Source organism: Python bivittatus, unplaced genomic scaffold, assembly GCF_059951505.1.
Source record: "Python bivittatus isolate LINGU-HERP-01145 unplaced genomic scaffold, Pbiv_v1 ctg000200_np1212, whole genome shotgun sequence".
NCBI classification, from domain to species: Eukaryota; Metazoa; Chordata; class Lepidosauria; order Squamata; family Pythonidae; genus Python; species Python bivittatus.
The window spans coordinates 22,119,284-22,139,350 of record NW_028277040.1 but is presented as its reverse complement, the minus strand read 5'-3'; the positions used below and the strand labels follow the sequence as shown (position 1 = coordinate 22,139,350).

The 20,067-nt window shown below is 36.6% G+C and overlaps 1 protein-coding gene across 3 annotated transcripts in view; it reads right to left on the bottom strand.

Moving 5' to 3' along the window:
- The window catches only part of LOC103050670 (neurabin-1-like), a 58,257-nt gene that overhangs the window by 17,370 nt on the left and 20,820 nt on the right, over positions 1-20,067 (bottom strand). For all 3 annotated transcript variants that reach the window (XR_015795220.1, XM_088135804.1, XM_088135805.1), the window contains exons 7-14: positions 18,368-18,511; positions 11,020-11,073; positions 9,465-9,694; positions 7,326-7,422; positions 7,068-7,239; positions 5,765-5,916; positions 3,468-3,780; positions 1,047-1,128 (exon numbers count right to left, since the gene is read on the bottom strand). Coding sequence is in view for 2 of the 3 variants with exons in the window: in XM_088135804.1 (XP_087991930.1) it covers positions 1,047-1,128; positions 3,468-3,780; positions 5,765-5,916; positions 7,068-7,239; positions 7,326-7,422; positions 9,465-9,694; positions 11,020-11,073; positions 18,368-18,511 (1,244 nt within the window). In the remaining variant the exon portion in view is untranslated. The remainder of the gene's footprint in view (positions 1-1,046; positions 1,129-3,467; positions 3,781-5,764; positions 5,917-7,067; positions 7,240-7,325; positions 7,423-9,464; positions 9,695-11,019; positions 11,074-18,367; positions 18,512-20,067) is intronic.

Genomic DNA, 20,067 nt, shown 5'->3' with positions numbered 1-20,067 from the left:
CATCCAGCTTGCCTTGGTTCATAGATCTTACATTCCAGGTACCTATACAATATTTTTCTTTACAGTATCGGCCCTTCTTTTCGCTTCCAGATACATCCTCAGCTGAACGTCCTTTCGGCTTTGGCCCAGCCGCTTCACTCTTTCTGGAGCTACTTGGAATTGCCCTCCGCTCTTCCCCAGTAGCATATTGGACACCTTCCGACCTGAGGGGCTCATCTTCCGGCGTCATATCTTTTAGCCTTTTAACATTGTCCATGGGGTTTTCTTGGCAAGGATACTGGAGTGGGTTGCCATTTCCTTCTCCAGTGGACCACATTTTGTCAGAACTCTCTGTCATGACCTGTCCGTCTTGGGTGGCCCTGCACGGTATAGCTCATGGCTTCACTGAGTTACGCAAGCCCCTTCGCCACGACAAGGCAGTGATCCATGAAGGGGAGCAGCAATGTGGATGAACTCAATTACATTGGTGATGGGTGCACCGTTGGAAGACCTGATGGACTGAGTCAGGGACAGATCGTCATAGAGGAAATCTATCAGTGTGGTTGTTAAGAGCTGACACTACCTTGATGGCACATAATCAATAAAAAAACTCTATTTGTTCCATTTGTAATCATACAAATCTAGATCCAAATGATAGTCTCAATATGATGTTACAAAGTAGTTTGAACAAAGTAATTTGAATGTTTATTTAAATATACATAATGTAAATAATCTCATATTTCACTCATATCCTACTAAATAGCAAATAAAACACTTATTAAAAGTGTATCTCAAGTCAAAACAAAACCCAAAACTCAATCTTTGAAGCTAAATGATAGTCTCTAGTGGCATAAAGCAAAAAAAAATAAATAAAAAATTATTGTTTCCCATGATGCTAGAAGAGCAAAGTAGTTCCAAGGTACACTTAAAGTGGTATTTCGATACAGATAGTTATTACCAGCATTAATTATTCAAATGAGTATCTAACTTTGATGAAACAGAACTGCAGTTCAGTAAATCAATACAAAAACATCAGCTTTCTGTTGTTAAAACCAAAGAAGTCATACCCAAAATCTGGAAAACGTCTTTTGGATTTCCCCACAGAAGGACCTTCACCAGATTCAACCTTTTCTTCAGTTCTTTTGTCATCTGTAATAAATACATATACTGACATAAATTACATGCCATAATGATTATTTTATCAAATGGTGAGAGAAAATAGAGCAATTCTACATGAGGGTAAACAAGAGGTTATCCAGCAACACATTTTTAAGATGATAATGGTAAGCTCCTAGATGTTAAGGACAGTGAATAAAGTACAGAAAATAATTAACAAAAATTAAAATAAGGTGACAAGACAAAACACACCATGTTTTTAAAATAACAGATTTTGGAACACCTTGAGACACCATCTTCGCAATTATCAAAGGTGGAGATAAATAAAGGCAGCAAGTCCCCAGAAGAGGTGATTAATCCTAGTATCTTCCAGATTAATTCTGTCTAACTATTCAAGTGTGAAAGGGACACATAGTAAGACAGGAAATAATGCCCACTCAGAAGCTCTAGGAGGAAGACCCTGATGTAGACTGACTGTAGATGCCAATAGCATCTGAAATAGACTTTGAAACCCAGTCACCAGTGAAAAGAACATCTGCTGCTTTAAGAAACCGCAAAGCAACTTAAGCAATCAATTTTTTATCTACCAAGACATAATGAAAAAACAATGCCCCCAAAAAGGATCCTCAATGTAAAAGCACATCATACAGTAAATTTCCCCTGAGGATAGTACAGTGGAACCTCGGGTTACAAACGCTTCTGTTAACGAACTTTTCGGGTTACGACCAGCTCCGGCCGCAAAATTTTGCTTCGGTTTGCGAACTCCGCCTCGGGGTACGAACAGGATACGCGGCCATTTTCCCTTCCGTAACACAGTCTGCGGCCATTTTTCCACCCCTGACACGTGGTCCGTGGCCATTTTCCGCCCCTGACACGTGGTCCGCGGCCATTTTCCACCCCTGACACATGGTCGTAGGGAGGGGGACTCTCCCTCCAAGCAATAGCCGCCTCCCTGTCCTCCACGCCAGAACGGATTAATGGTAATTACACTGAACCTTATGGGGAAATTTCCTTCGGGTTGCGACCAGAGTCACGGAACGAATTAAGTTCGTAAACCAAGGTACCACTGTATTAGGAAATTATATGAACTCCTTCAAGTCAGCATGATATTTAGAACATTTAATGACCACTAAATATTGAAAAACTTTTTCTTATACGCATCTTATCGCCCATAGCAGGAAATCCATTCTTACAATCAGCACATTTTGGGAAGAATAAAACCAAGGCCATGAGTTACAAAGATTTTTGTGAAAAGCACTGCAACAAAAACAAAATATTAAACAGATATTTAAGAAAATAAGAGGGACAGAAATAAATAAAAATAAGGTGGTGATGAATTGCTGATCATCACTTGAGGGAAGAATACTTCTCATCATGCTGCCACTCTGCCAGGGGAAGAGAAACCAATGTGCGGGGCAGGGAAGGCCTGTGTAGAAGGAAGGATAGTCCCACTAAAATAAGGATGGTTCACACAGGGACAAGCCTACACTTGTGATGCACAATTACTATGAAACTAATATGTACATGTTTGTCTTAGTGAGGGGATCTCAAGTGACACACACCCATTTCTGACTGAGACAAAAAATTCTTTTCTATCTTTCATTTATATTATAAATTATTCTATAAAAGTATTCTGATAGCAATATACAAGAATAAAGTCCATAGCAATTTTTAACACATAACGGCAGAATAACAATGTAATGTTTGTATGGGGCCATTTCAATTATTGGGTTGCTTCAGCATCCATAACTGGAAAAATCTCTACTAAGGGATATGACTGATTTTACATGAAATGAATCCCTCTCCCAGCCCTTTTAAAGGGGAACATTAACTTAAAAAAAAGTTTGTAAATCAAACCATCAACCAAATCTAGCCAGTAAAGATGTAATATAAATCCTGATCATACATTAAATTGCCAATAAAGTATGAAGACCAAGGTGCAAGGGATGAAGCTCCAGCCAGGACCTAAAGCAATACAATTTGCAACATTAACAGTAATACACTACCATGCGATTGTAATGGAGAGCTTGCTAACTTTAGCAAGACTGAATTTTCTTATAATTTATGTTAAAATGTTTTTGTGCCACCGTAACTCTACAAATGCCTAGAAGTTATGGAGTAATTATTATTTTATCATTTTAAGACATAAAGGACTATACTGAATGGAACATTATCAGATTTCCATTGTGCAATGGGGACTTTTTATTTCCCCTCCCGCTTTCTCTCTATTCTCTTTGTGCCTTTTCTGAAGCAGCTCCCCAAATTTCTCAGAGAAAACCCACAGGTTCTGCAGAAATAAGAAATTCTTCCATCCACAATGATTCCATCCACAATGATTATGGATCAACACACCACAAACATCTTAAGATTACCTTTGTTCACTTTTCCCTTTCCTTTTGATTCTCTTTGCTTAACATTTCGGCAGTATCCAGAAGGAGAGTTTGGAGCAGAATCATCGTTAGGTGGTGACTGAGATGTTCCAGCAGTGTCTTCTGTCTGCAGTTTATATACTGGAGAAGAGTGCACAGAAACTGATGGACTTGGTTCTAATAAAAGGTCACAGGTTTCAGCACACTCAAGTTTATCAATTTTTATATCTGTATCACTTTGCTGTGCTGAAATGACCTTTTCTGCCACTTCTGAGAACTTGCTCATGGCATTTTCTTCTGTGTCATCATTAATAACCTAAAAACATGTTTAAGAAAGCATTAATATTCTAAGCAACTTTGGGACCAACTTTTCAAGAGCGACACTTTCCTATATTGCCCATTTGTTAAAGCTTTTATCAAAATTTGCTGTGAATCACCTTGCTGGAATAACTTAAGGTAACATCACAGAGATAGTTTCTTTTCTGTAGTGCCTTCACTAGAGATATTGTGGAATACCTTCTCTAGAGATATTCACTTACTGAATACCGCTTTCTTTATCAAACCAAGTTAAATAGCTTAAGTTGTCGTACCAGATTAATTTGTAACAACTTCACTTTCATCACATCTTTTCATCTGTATGTACTTACAAATATAAATAAGCAATGTAATTGGATTAATATTACATAAAACATTAAAATGTAACTGTAATTATATATTACATTATGTAAACATTGTATGTTTTTTGTAATAACATACATAATAATTATGTACCTTATTATATAATAACATATAATTAGCTTAACCATTCTATGTATAAATATATGAAAGGCAGCCAAAACAAATAAAATAACAAAGCAGTTGAAAATCAGTAAGAACACCATACAGATAAAAAAGAAGCACTCCTAAGTCAGTATGCAGCATTTAATATAAACTGTAAAAGATAACACCTAAGAAACTAATAAAACCTGAGACTGTGAAGTCTTAAGTGACACTGGAAGGCTAGCACCAATTTAGCTAGGACAAGAGAGCTACCAGCAGAAGTCAAATAAAGTCTGTAAAGTCAAATAAAAACAGGAAAAATCTCTTGATTTTTTGTTCTTCTCTTGATTGGAACTGTTCAAATCTATGTACTCCAAAAAGCATGTAACTGAACAGTAGTATTACCCAAATAGATTTTTTTTAAAAGATAGCAAGGACAAATATATGCCTTTCTAGCTGAAGAAGTTACTTTTGTTTGACACCTGTGATTTTTCAAATTTCCAAACATTTCAAAGATTGTGTTGCAAGCTAGATTCTTATATTCCAGGTAGGTAGGGTTTAAGAGAATATTTTACAGTTATTGCACAATGTATTTCTTAATTAATGCCAGATTTGAAATAACCATAAAATAATTTAGTAAAACCTTTGCTGAAGTAGAGATAGATTAATAGATATACTGAGAACGCTATGGATTTCCAGCTTAAAAAACTCATATAAATAAATGCAAAGTTACAGTATAGGTAAACTTATTTTAATTGTCTGTTCTAATCTCCTACCAGCCCAGATATAGTACTCAACAGCATACTAAAGCTTTGTTTTCACCTATTTTAAAAATAAACTATTATAAATATTTATTTTTTTCATACTCAGCTGTCTCGGAATAGATTATGGGGCTAATCACAAACAAGGGTGAGCTGTATGTTTTAAATTGATTTTTAAATTCTTCCTCTGTTCCGCATTAGTAATGATTTTCCACACAGCTGAAATAAATTTAAGGAAAAATCAGTTTTGTGAGTAAGAAATAAGTATTTCCTTAAGCAGTAGAAAAGGGCCTGTGAAATTATATACCTCCTAGCCAAACCCAGATCCTCAAACAAAATGTAACAAATGTAATCACTACTTTATCCTCTTCTACCCAATGTAAGTTATTTTCCAAGAAGGAAAGTGCTTGCACGTGCTGGGAAGAAGTGAGACTAAAGAGATAATATAAAATCCCTTTGTGTCCTCGTTAACTATCCATATTTTTAAGGAACTGTATATGCCTATTAGCATAATATTCTTGTCAAAGTCTGCCAAATGACCCAGCAATTGAGACTTGATAATTACTGGAAAGCTGCAGAAGAATGAACACCATCTACACCATGTTAAATATGGACTAAATCTACTTGTTTGGGAAGCTGGGAGAACAAAGGAACGAGAGACCTTTTAGGTCATCTGCCAGAAACGCTGAGTCGATTATGCATTTCATCTCATGAATGCTTTCACTGTAGACAAAGTAACAAATTATACCTGGGAAAAACCCAATAAAATGAATGCTATACCTGTGAGTTTCTATCTTTTTGTTTAGCTCCAAGAGATTCCTTTAGCTTTGACCGAGAAGGTGGCTGGCGTTTTACTTTCAAGGCAAGCTGGGCCTTAGCTTTATGTGCACTTGTATCTAACCTTGGTGGGTCTCCAACAAAGGTATCAAAATCTGTAACAAATGCATAGCTACTTATTAAAAAGTTTACTACAGCACTTATTCATCATCCCATTTTATTATGGAATTACTCAGTATTCCCTTTCATTTGTAACTTCATACAATCAGACAAGTAACCATTTAGATTCTGACATATTGTTTTACAAAAGAAGGTATGTATCACTGAACCAGCTGCAGTAGATGATAATTTAAAACGTTTTAAAAATGTGTTGCATACCATTTAGTACAGGTGGTCCTCATTTAACTGATTCAGTGACTGTTCAGATTTACAATGGTGCTGAATGAGGGGTAGTTACAACTGGACCTCGTACTTACAGCTGTCGCAATTATGACATCATGGGCTCACAATTATGACATCACAGCATCCTGTGATCAAGTGACTGCAATTTGCAACCTTCCCGGCCAGCTTCCCACAAGCAAAGTCAATGGGGAAGCTGGCAGGAAATCAGAAGTTGTGGTCAAGTGAGGTCCTCGCTTAACAATGGCAACCAGGCCTACCAGAACTGCCATCACTAAGTGGTGTGGTCACATGGTTTCTTGACTTACCACCAAATTGCTTAGCAACAGAGTTTCTGGGCCCAATCAGCGTTGTTAAGCAAGGACTACCTGTAGTTGCCGAAAATACAAAAAGACCTTATTTATTCTGTCACTCAGATTGTAAAGTTTATACTCTTTGACAGATTTAAAATTTCTCAGAATTTTATTTAATGTAAAAGAGGATAGATATACTCTGCAACAAAATTATAGTGACAAAATATAGTGTGTGTGTGTGTGTATATAAAATCACAATTCTTTTTATGTTTCCAAATTATACTTTCCAAGGATCTGCAATTTTTTTTTTTTAAATCCTCCTCTAGGGTCAGAAAATCAATACTTAATTCCCTCTGCCAGCTCCTCAGATGGCTTTTCCTTTCAGAAAGACAGAAAGCCCCAAATCAAGGGGAGAAAAAAATGTCTGAACAGGGATTAGCTGAGTCTGATTGTCCCTTGGGCATCTATTCTGCCTGGCAGTAGTTAAAATTCCAAGAACAAATGAAGAACAGCAAATACTCTGTATTTTCACCTGGTAGGAATCCAACCTGTTGCACTTGTCAAAGGTTTCCATACCACAGTTCACTGAGCATCCCAATAGATTTATTACTCACCAGAAAAATCTAATTTCTCCACTGAAGACTCAATTTCCTGCATATCATCCTTAACTTCAAAATGTTCTTCCAATTGTTCAGTACTTGGTGTGACAGAGTCTAATAAAATACTATTTCCAAACATATATGGGAGTTTCTCATATATTTTTAGTTTGTCTTCAAGCTCTGTAATCTGAAGATGATAAACATCATTTTAAAAACCAAGACACATTTACAAAGATCTTTAAAACGATATTTAAAATATCATTTTGTCCAGACCTTCTCCTGCAAAATTTTCAACTGATCTGCATGCTCCTGATTTTTCTCTTCAATAATTTTTGTATGATCTTCTTCTTTTATCATGAGTTCTACTTCTCTGGGAGAGGGAATAAACATATCATTTGACAACCTAAAGGAGTTACATCGTAACAAGAAAAATACTAAAGCAGTTTAATAAAGCTTGTTAGCCACCAATCATTTTTTTTTAAAAGAGACAATTTCCCCCTTAGCTTCAATTTATTGTTTATACTATATTACTCTGTTATGCATATTTGCCTGTGAATACCTATGAAATTATGCGCTCAGAACAGATGGTGTAAATGTAACATAGGGCTTCAACTTCTTCCCTGCCCTTTTTTCCCACCTGCCCTTTGCTCTTTCATCTTCACTCTTTCCCACCATTCTGCTTTCCAGAACAGATGGCCTCTTATTACCAGCTAACTCCAGCCTCATGAGCATTGCTGCTCAGCTCAATAACTAAACTAATCTCACTTTTTCTAAAACACAAAACCATCCCTCACTGTAACAGTGCAGATACATGTATGATTAATGTCCTACATTACAGGCAACTTTTGAGCAACCAATCCAGGGAGAAAATGTACTACAGATTCTGTTTCTTTTCTTGAATGGCTAAATTCATCCCAATATTTTAAAAATGAAACTTTTTAATGGGAAGCAGTATACAAACGTTTTAAACAAAATTAAATAAATTCTATGCTAAACTAATGTGGGCATGGCACAATTCATACTTCACCTTTTTTGTTGGTTGTTTAAAGCTATTTTATACCTTCTCTGAGGACGTCTGGGTGACTTCTAGTGGTTTATTTTGTAAATAACAACAATAGTCATAAATTATCTCTTCTGGAGGACATAAGGCTAGAGAAGGCTGGTTTAAATATTCTTCTTACTTGATATGCTTTTGCAATTTTGGAAATATTTTCTATTTAAATGCCATGTGCTCTCCTAATTACAGTGGTACCTCAGTTCACGAACGCTTCTGTTCACGAACAATTCGGTTCACGAACAGCTCCGGTCGCAAAATTTTGCCTCCGTTCGCGAACGCTGGATCGGGTTACGAACAGGATCCGCGGCCATTTTCCCTCCCGTGACACGTGGTCGCGGCTTCCTGTAGGGAGGGGGACTCTTCCTCCAAGCAGTAACCGCCTCCCCGCCCGCCCTCCTGTCCTCCATGCCAGAAGTCGCGTCGAGCAAGGTTAGCTTTCTCTCTCTTCGTACTGTACTTTGTGTCATATTTTTGCGGTTTAAAAAAAAAAACACATATGGTTCAAAATGGATTAACCGTAATTACATTGAACCTTATGGGAAAATTTGATTCTGGATGCGATCAAACATTGGTTGGCGACCAAATTCGGAGAGGTCAGAATGGATTAACTGTATTTACACTGAACCTTATGGGAAAATTTGATTCGGATCACGACCAATTCAGTTCGCGATCAGAGTCGCGGAACAAATTAAGTTCGTGAACCGAGGTACCACTTTATTTTCTTTTTAATTACTTTTCCTCTCCTTTTACTATGCTAAACTATTATTCTTTCAAGCCAATCCATGTCATTTGTTTGATGGGCTTATGTTAGATATATAAGCAATTTGATTTAAAAAAAAGAACCAAGTTGTGTTTGGAGGCCTGAATACCAATATTTTGAAAATGTTTAATATTCTCTGGCAATAACCTCAATTTAAAGACATTATCTATCAGAGATGGGGAACTTGTGATCTCTAGGTATTATTGAGCTGTAACCCCTAACAGCTTCAGCCAGTCCAGCCAATTATGAAAGACGTAATTCGGAACAACTGAAAGAACACGGGTTCCCCATCTCTGTTTTGACAGACTGCAATGCCACCACTGATATAAAGTTACCTACAATATATTGTATCAATATTTGATTCTTTTCCCTGAACTACATAATTCACATTGTCTTACATTTTTCCCTAGCATCCAAAATAAATCACTGATACTGTATGTGCTACTTTAACCCCATTCGAGACCCTGATGCTATTTACACACACACACACACACACACACACACACACAGAGGCATAGCCCTCAACGTAGTATATAAGAAATAACAAGCATACATATCTATGAACTTAATTGATAGAACAGAGTAACAAACTCACTTCTGCTGATATTCTTTGAGTAATTTCTTGGCTTTGTTGTACTTCTTTTCCAACACATCATATTGCTCTTGAGTTTCTTTAAGATGTTCATTTACTGTTTTGCATAAACTCTGGGCTTCTAACCAATAGGTTTCTAACTTCTTTATTTTTTCTTTGTTCTCATCTATAGTTTCCTGGAGCTGGGATTTTCTTAACTCCCATTCAATCTTTTCAGCCTCTGTCGCTTTTAACTTATGAAAAAAAAAATCAAATTATTAGTTAGACTTCAGTAATTACTCAATCGTGTGTAGATTAATTGATTTGATTTTAAGCCAAACAAGTTTCTGTTCTGGATGCAACAAGGAACAATAATTTTGCCTTAGTTTTAGCTATCTGTAGCTGTCCTTTTGCACAAAATTTATTCAGATTAATTCATTTTATGAGAATTCATGCTTTAGTTTTTATCTTTGGCCATCTAAAAAAAAATTGCCATTAATTTCTAATATTCAAACTGTTCTAACTGGTATAAAAGATCAACTATAACAAACAACCTGAAAGCAAAGTTAGGAAAATATTTATCTTATTTTTCAAAAGACTATTTGTAAGCTAAATTTTATGGACAAGTAGGTATGTTTATTTTTTTGCTGCCATTAATGTACCATGCTATCTTTGAAAAGAATGTTCTCCCTCCTACAATACTGACTAGTTTCTTGATGGCAATTTCTTATAGGTTACAAGCAAGTCATGGAAACTACATGAAGGATGTATACATATTTGCATATAAATAAGGAAAATGATCCTACATAATATTGTCAGATCCAAAACTTTAAGGAACATGGTCAGCAAATTTTTAGTTTCATTACCAGAAAAAAACTGGATCAGCTGTCACTTTTTCTATCATTGCAGCTGTTAGAAATTTTCACCAAAACAATTCATATTGCAAAAGTTTAAAGTTGTGATAGTCCATCTGTGATTTAGATCCAGTAATTCTAGTCATATATTAAAATGTAACATAAGTACAAGAAAGCTAACGACCTAGATTTCTTATTTATTCTATAGAAAATTCATACACTATGAAATATGATGACTGCCTTCTCTTCTATCAAAAATGCAGTACAAGTAGTACATCTCATGTTGCACTGGAACATCTGTTTAATTGGTAGGGGGGAACAGGACTTCTGTAAAAAGGTATTCTGTACCAGAAGATAAGAAATCCCCAAATATCAAACAATTCTAACTTATGTACCCTGGGTAAGAATAGGGCACTGCTCTTACTTACAAATGGTGCATTGTTATCCTTACAAAACAAATTATTCCTCCAATCTATTTATGCTTTTCATTTGCATGTAACTAACTATGCTTATTTTTATTTCAACAAGTACATCACACATGTAATGAACTTCCAGAGAAGATATTCCTCAGAGATTAGCACAAATTGCATAAATAACAAGGTTTCTTGTTTTTAGTTGAAATTAAGCATTTGGTTTTACCTTGTTTGTCTTTAATATACTCAGTTTGAGTTTACAAATAACTGAATTTAAATATTTTTTTAAAAAAGTACATATTGAAGATTTACCTTTTCCTTAAGTTGATTAACTTCAGCTATTGTAACTGCATGTTTTAATTGTAGCTAGAAAAAATACAAGAAAGTTTTATTGAAGAAAGAAAAAAAGCTGCAACTGACATTTGAAAATTAATTTTACGTATCTATTACTGTTCACATTTTTTTTTCATGGCATTGGAAGCAATAAGTTTCATTAGCTGAAAGTGCCCACTTGCTCTTCTCCTCAAGCAACAGAACAAAGCCACTCAGGTATTGCTTGCTTACACCAGAGCAACTGCTCTCAAGATACTTGTAGGTTACAGTTCTTAAAATGCCTCACTACTGGCTTTAGTCTGCTGGGTGATAGAGTTCAGCAATATCTGAAGGGGCACAGATTCCCATTCTGTGGTTTACAGTCAAGAGTGTTGTCCAAACATAAGAGGCACGTTACTAGAACTAACCAGAGGAAGTAGTTATAACTTGCATTTTCCACAATTCTGCTGAAACCCAAATTTCAATGAGCTCTTCCTCTCTCTGAATTGTTTCCAGCTGATAATTATATCACCCACTTACATAAGATAAATATGAACAGACTGATTCATTCATGTTAAAGAATCATGACATACTGCTAGATAAAAATGGTTCCAACTGACATATTAATATACATTCCCATATACACTGCCTGAAAATATTTCTTTACATAATCAACATTATTATTGTTGGTAAGAAGTATTCATGAGAAGATAAGGATTAATTCTCTCAAGGCTACTACGCAATGAAATCAAATCAAGGTATAAAGATACGCTTTGTACAAAAAGGATATGCCTTTTCCTTCTCTCATTTGACTTACAAGAGCCTCTAGTTTTTAGCTAGAAGTACAGTGAAAGGAAGGGAGGGAGGGAGGGAGGGAGGGAGGGAGGAAAGGTGGGAGGCATTTACTAGGCGATTTTAGCTGTCTAGGAGATGTAAAGCACACTGTTAAGCTGTCATCAGGCCTGCTACAGTTTAGGTCTGTATGGCTGGTTTACGATCATTTTATACTGAGGGGAATGGAGAGAGTTAGAAGAGAAGATATGATTGGGTTAGAGAGGAAAGGGAGACTAGATGAATTGGATGGCCAATGGGTAGAGGAGTATAATAGGAGTGAGAGGAGAAAAGGAAGGAAGGTTGGCTGAATGTCACTGAGAAGTTTATTTAGAATACTGACAGACTCATCCCTGGACAGCAGTGGTGGAAGCATTAAGGAAGCAAGTTGGGAAGGCAACGCCTTTGGAAGCAATGGCTCGGGGTAGGAGTGGAAGGGGGCAGTGTCACATCAACAGCATGGAGGCCATAATTGTTGGTGAGGCAGCCTAATGGAAGATAGAGACGGCTGAGATTTGAGAGGCTGGATCAACTATCTGGATCTTGTCCCAGAAAGTGGAGTGGAGAGGAAGATTGGGAAAAGTCATAGAGGTGGGACATGGTGAGATTCCATAGGTGGTGTTATGTGGAAGATGTTGTGCGTACTGAACAGTAACTTATGCCTTTACTGTGCTTATATGCTTGGATTACTGCAGTGTGCTCTACTCTGGGGCTGCCTTTGAAAACCACTCTGAAACTGCAGTTTGCACAAAATGGGGTGGTCTGTATACTGGCAAATCAAAGATTCCATAGTAATATAACACCTGTTTTACGGACACTGCATTGGCAACCAAAAGGTTTCCAGGAGCAATTCAAAGTGCTAGTTTTAACTTATGAAGTCTTCCATGGTTCAGCACCTAGGATCTTACATGAGTGCTTTGTCTGTATAGAATCAGCCTGCCTAACTCATCTAGTGCGTACATGCCGCTGTCATCTTTTGGTGTCATCACCAAGTCCATTGCTGAGGAGCACTAGGGCTCCAGGCAGTGCTTCTCAGCTGTGCCCTCTGTATTGTGGCACAGCCGTCCACCGCAAATTAATTTAGTACCCCCACTGCCAGTAATCCAGAAGCTACTAAAGATTACGCTGCTCCAAAGAGCCTTTAAGGAGTTAATGGACACCACTGTGCTTATTGTAATATTATGTTCTGATTGATCTATTCCTAGATGCAGGAAAGGCCTTTGAGAAACTTTACACACAACTTGTGTATATTACTTAGCTACTTGTGGACTTCCTAAAGAATTTATAAGGTAGATTCAGATTACCTATGAGGCCATCAAATCCAAAGTGACGGTTAATGGCATTTTTTTCACCCTTTTTACTTCATTCAAATTCAAATTCTTTATTACAGGTCAGCGACCCAGACTAAATAAAACCTACAGAGTTACAAAATTGAACATACAAAATAAAGCATACAAGATAAAAACATATTTTGTGCTTTAAAAAGGGATTAGACAAGTATATCCATTTTCCTTTTTGATATATTTTAGAATGTTTAGCTTGTACTATTAGATAAGATTATAATATCCATGGATTTTTGCATAATTCATTAAAATATGAATTAGTATTACATGCTGATGATATATTACACTTCAATTGCTTATACTTCAATTTTGGCTTTGATGCATTTGATTAACGCCTTTGGTCAAACTGCAGGATAGTCTGTTAACTGGTCTAACTGGAATTGATACTGGTAAAGACTTGTTTGTTCGTACATTAATGATTTGATTATGATTTTGATTATGTACTGAATATATCAATTATTTAGATATTCTTACTGAACAAAATTTCTCAAGAATGAGATATATATAGAGATTTTTGTGGAGTCATTAAACCTTATCCTTAAAATGATGTAATTCCCAGGATACTTTATATTCCTACACACACATCTAGAACATATTTTAAAAATGCAATGTATGATTTCATAAGTTTTTACAGGGTTCTTCAGTTCCAAAGCTATCTTTGAAAAATATATAATTGACAGTTAAAGATGGGAGATCTGGTCTTCTGATTCTTGAATTATACCATTCCGCATACTTTCTGACTAGTACCAATTCTAATTCCTAAAGTATTATTTTTTCAAATATTTCTATATAACACTTTTGGTTACTTGGACTGTTTGGGGTCTAAAATATAGTAGATTTACTATATCTTCTGTTCGTATTATGCTATTTCAAAAACTGTGGTATATTATTTCTGGAAAATGCATTCAATCCCTTTTCTCATGCAAAATTGATGTTATGGGGCAATCCAGAACTCAAAATTCATAAAAAAACAAACAGTTGTATGGAAGATCTGGTTGAATGCTAGGATTGTTACATTAGATCAACTAGTAGATGATAATGATTTTATCATTTTCTGTGCTAAAAGATAAATACGACTTGTCAGCTGTCACCCACTGGCAGTATTTATAATTACAATATTTACTGATAACTCGATTTGGACCAGTGGAATTTTCAGCCTCAGAGAAATCTAAACTATTAAAAGAGATCACTAAATCCTATGAGACCAAAAAGCCCACAATCTTTATAAAATCTGTTATCAATAAATCAAATTGATAGGCACATTTTAAAGACTGAAGGCATAAATAACTAGAAACCCCTATTTTGCTTAAACTATAGGAAAATGTTTTAGCCTTAATATTAAAAACCTCACTATGTCTCAGATTGTGGCTTATATAACAAAAAAAGTATTTCAGACTTATTGGATCCTGTTGCATTTGTGCAGGAAAAGAATGATTAAATCATGATGTTGCTAGACATGCAGACAGAATAATACTTCATTGAAACACAGATTTTTCCATAACTTCTAAAGTTATGTTCTGATAAGATATAATTAAATATATCAATCCGACTTTCAGAGCCACTTTCTTTTGAACTACATATCAACTAAATAGAAATTGACAGCTGGACAAAAGAAATGGATTCTCCATGCCCCAATTATTGCCAAGAGATTAGTTCTTCAACATTAGGAAGACAAATTAAAGGCTCCAATTACCCAGTGAATTGAAGAGCTGATGTTTATGAACAAGTTCCCTACAGAGGTAGATTATGTATGAACAGTTACAATAAAACATAGATAACTTTTATTGAAAGTAAAATTTCACATCTATATATGGATAAAAAACCTTATATAATTTACAGTTATTGTTTGCTTTTTCTCTTTTTGTTATTCTTTTGTATTTCTATATAAATATGATTAATAATAATATTTTGTGTTTTTACAGTTTTTTATGTGTAATTGTTTTTATGTACAGTGGTACCTCGGGATACGAATGCCTCTACTAACGAACGTTTCAGGTTACGACCAGCTTTGGCAGGAAAATTTTACCTCGGGATACGAACTCGCCTCGACTTACGAACCGGATCCGCGGCCATTTTCCCTGCTGCCACGCGGTCGCGGCTTCCTGTGGGCGAGGTCGCGGTAGCAAGGAGACGTTTGGTGAGGCTTGTGGTGTGTTTTGCGGTGTTTTGCGAAGGTTTTTGGTGTGCGTGTTAGCATGGCTCCAAAGAAAATGCAGAGCAGGCTTGGCGGGAGTAAAGCTCTGAAGAGAAATTTGCCTCGGGTTGCGACCAAATTTGGGCGGAGGGCAGAATGGATTAACCGGATTTGCATTGAACCCTATGGGGAAATTTGCCTCGGGTTGCAACCAAATTCGGGCGGAGGGCGGAACGGATTAACCGGATTTACATTGAACCCTATGGGAAACTTTACCTCGACTTGAGACCAACTCGAGTTGCAACCAGAGTCACGGAACGGATTAAGTTCGTATCCCGAGGTACCACTGTATTTATTTTTTTAATTGTTGTACGCTGCCCAGAGTCACCTTGTGTCAGATGGGTGGCTATATAAATATGATTAATAATAATGTCTTTCATTTTTTCCTCTCTGTTCTGGTTTATTAAATAAAGCAAAAATGTTTTGATTTCATGCTTTTTCTATTACTTTTCGTTGCTTATGCTTGTAAAGTATTGGGAGTTAACTCAGAGTCCGGAAGTAACTAAATATACAAATAAATTGTTGGGGAAGAGGGGACTAGGTACTTTAGTGGGGGTTGGCAAAGTTGGGGTATACACTTTAAAAATGATTGGCAAAGGTATGGCAGGGGGCACTGGGCTAGATGTTACAGGAGAAGGGAGTCCACACATCAGTGCAGATTCTATCTTCTAGTCCATCCATGATCTTGTAGTGGATCAATGTACAGACTCAGCATGTATTACAGAAATTGGTTGAGTGATGACAGGGACATAGCCCTCATGGAAATTTGCCCTTCTGGGTTTCAGGTTTTACAGCAGCCACAATGCCACAACAAGCCAGGCTGAGATCATTCAAGGGAAATTACCAGCTAATAGTAGCACTACTCCAGAGATCGATGGATGAGAGTGCCCATATATGAGGTTGGGATGTAGGGACAAATTAGGGCTGCTAATATTGGAGTCATTCAAGCTTTTAGTGCTTGGAGATCTCAATCTCCATGCCCTGGAGTTAGAATCTTGGGTATGCGTGTCAGGACTTCATGCCTACATGGCAACATGAACTTGTTCTAGGTGATCTTAGCAATGACTTACATAAATGGGTACATATTAACCATGGCTTTTACCTTGGATCAGATAACATACAATCTGAATATGGAGGACATTAGTCCTTCGCTGTGGTCATGGACATCCTGGACCTCTATAGGAGCAGTACATCTATTAGGATGGTTTGCCCTAGTGCCTGATAGATCCTGAAGATTTTCTGAGCATGAGCAATTGTATTTCATGCCTGGTCAACCTTTCATATAAGAACACACTGCTGGATAATATTCATCGTTGAGGCTTATCTCCAATCACTAAACCTGAGGGATCCTTAGTTTACCAAGAATTTTTAGGAAATGAAGTGAATAAGTGATTCCTAGAGTGAAAGTGGTGAAAAACTAAAACTGAATATGACCAAGAAAAGGTATGAATCCATGTTCAAGCCTATACAGTGGCAATAAGAACATTAAAGTTCTTGGAGAAGAGGGATGGAACCAACCACTGCGACCACTGCAAGTGGTGATGCATTTATGAAACGTCTGGCTTGCCAACCATGGATCACAATTAATATGCAGAAAGCTAAGTTGAGGATATGTTCTGCTTGATTAGTGGGGCAGTTGTAATTTGAGACAGGCCCATAAACTCTTGAACTGCTTTGGATAAAGAGATGTTGCCATGAATATTAAAGTCCTCCAATGGCAAAAGCTTGGGGACCCTCAATATCTCCTCAAGTTCAGATCCACTAGTTCAGGCAGTAAGATTCCAGGGCAGCATGGTGCATGGTACACCAACAGAATTCTGAAACTGTTTTGCTCTCCCAAAAGAGACTCATTTGGAATCCTTACTCTCATGTACTTTAGGCCTAGTAAGAGGAAACAGAATCTCTTGCAATGATGATGCACACACTAACACACAGTCCCCTTTGCTTGTTTGCTCCTGAACACTGAAAATTGGTGGGAGAATCTGAGATGACTTTATTCATCTCCCTCAACCAAGTCTCCATAGCACCCACCATATTGAACATTCTATCTCAAATCAAAGCACTCAGGAGGTGTGTCTGATTTACCACCAACCTGGCATTTAACAGGAATAGAGAGACTATGGGGCAGATCAACGCCCCTCTCTTGGAGATCAGCCCAGACCAAGGGACAGGTAACACTTGCCTGACCCTCAATCTTCTGAAAGCCCAGCAGCCATTCCATTACAATACCTACTCTTACCTCAAGAATTGGCTGACTGACTGTCCCATGCTCTTGAAGTACATCTTACACAACCCCCCCCCTACTTTATTCTACTTTATTCTCTTAGTCTGCATGCAGCTCCCAGGGACTTAAATCAGGCTGAAAACATGGTGGCCTACTCCTTTTCCAAACATTGTAGATTCAAGCTTATACTTTAAAAACACCCCATCAAATCTGACAAATATATTCTGAAAACTCAGCAATTCAACGTGGCAAAGCTAAATCAAGGTTCTTTCACAAAACAAATTTCAAAACTCCTTGTTTTGATATTAAAAAGTTGATAATGCCTGAAGTATGGAAAAAGCTCATCCAGTAAGCTTTTGAGGCCCCTGAATATGCTGCTATAACATTCAGAAAAACTTTTGGAAGAGCCCTGAGAGCTGTTCTAGTGCAGCTGGAAACAAACAAACATGCCATGCATATGGACAAACAGCGTAGCTCCTGATGCCAGCATGGATTCCAAGGGTTTCTGGATTCCAATCTAAGTTTTTAGATTTTTAGTTAAATATTTTACCGTAACATTGAATGACAACAGTCCTATAATTAAAAGGAAAGATATTTCCAACAGAATTTTGTTAAACTGTAAAAACTATAGTTAAAAAAGTAGTTCTTTTCAAAAAGAAAAGTTAAATTGTAACATTGGATTCTCTAACATACCATAGCTAATTCACAGTAAACTTTTTCTGGTCCATTTTAAGAGCTAACAAAATTGCACTGTACCTCTTTAAACTTCAGCATGAACTGTGTAGAATCCATGTCTAATGGGAAATTAATATCCTCATTTTCAGGAAGATAAAATACTTCTACTGATTTTTCTTGCAAGTGTGATTCAAAAGAAACATCATCTTCATCATAATCTTCATCCTAAAACAATATTAAACAACATTTCATTAAAGCAAAATAAAAATGTCTTAAAAAGGATTTAATAAAACAATAAACATATAATGGTATTATATATAACATGCTATAATTTTTTAAATTTTGTATGAACATGTGAAGCTTAAAATCTTTACCTTTTTTCTTCAATAAATGCTTAATAGGTTATTTGTTACTGGTTTAGTTGTTGCTTCATATGACACTGCAAACCATCAAATTTGGTTATACTGGTCTTTGACCAAAATAAACTTTGAACCTGAACATTAAATTTGGCTGAAATTATATTTTGCGCAAGAAGACTGCTAGTCCATGTGGCCCAACTGTTCTCACTTTGTCCCTCTTTTTGAGCAAGGGGCTTTACAATTCAGGAAAACAAAGGGGAAGGAAGAGTATCATGAGAAAAACAAATAAAATGGAGAAAATATACACCTGACTTGCTTTTTTTAAAAAAACAACAACAACAGTATTTAATTTATGGTCCAATGTGGTTTTCATCAGGGGCACTGCATCTGTTAATACAAACTTAAGTAAACACCGGCTTCCATTTATTAAAGACCAGCATCTATAAGAATAATGTAAAATGAAACAGCTCAGCTAGGTATGCCCGATGCTTTACTAAGCCAAGATGTATGGCTTACTGTTTTCATCCAAATGAGGCCGCTAGCAATTCATATTTTACAGCAGGAGTCAATACAGCTGAAGATGGAAGCGCTGGGATTTGCTGTTGATATGGGTGGTCACAGGTTTCTCACCCCTTGTCTTACAGCGTGAACTTCTGCTCGCAATAATTCCTTTCAAAAGGATTTTATGGATGCCTAAAGTAATCTTTAAAAAATGAAGAAGCAACCCTCCTTGATTAAATAACAAAACTGAGCATGGGGAAGGAAGAACAGAAGGCAAATATAGAAATGGGACCAAATTTGCAAAATCACTCACTGGATGAAACCTATTTAACTACTCAAACTGAATGACTACATTTGCTCTAGGTTATATATATATAGGTAGGAGAGACATGAGAAGGAAAATCTGACATACAGAGGATAGCAACAAATGGAGGAAGGTAAATGAGGAAAAAGGATATAGTATTTATTTATAAGATTTATAAGGCCACCCAAATCAACCAGTGTGACCCTGGGAGGCATACAGCGTAAAAACAAACAATATATCAAAGAAAAAAACATGTAACAATCAACAATACAATATATAAATACCAAATATAAAATGGCAACCAAGGACATAATAAAACAATCACAGGGGACTCCCACTCAACTGGCCCCTAATGCCTGGGGGAAGAGCCAGGTCTTAACAGCTTTCCTAAACATGAGAAAAGTTGGGGCCTGTCAGATATCTTGGGGTGGGCTGGGGTCATTCCAGAGAACAGGGGCAACCACAGAAAAGTCAAGCCTCCTTGGTCCCATAAGATAACAAGATTTAAAAAAAGGAACCTGGAACATTCCCATAGTAAAAAGAAAAATGGAGACAAGGAGAAAAAATGCAGCTTAATGAGCAAAATAAAAAGAAAAGGAGAACAAACTGGAATAATC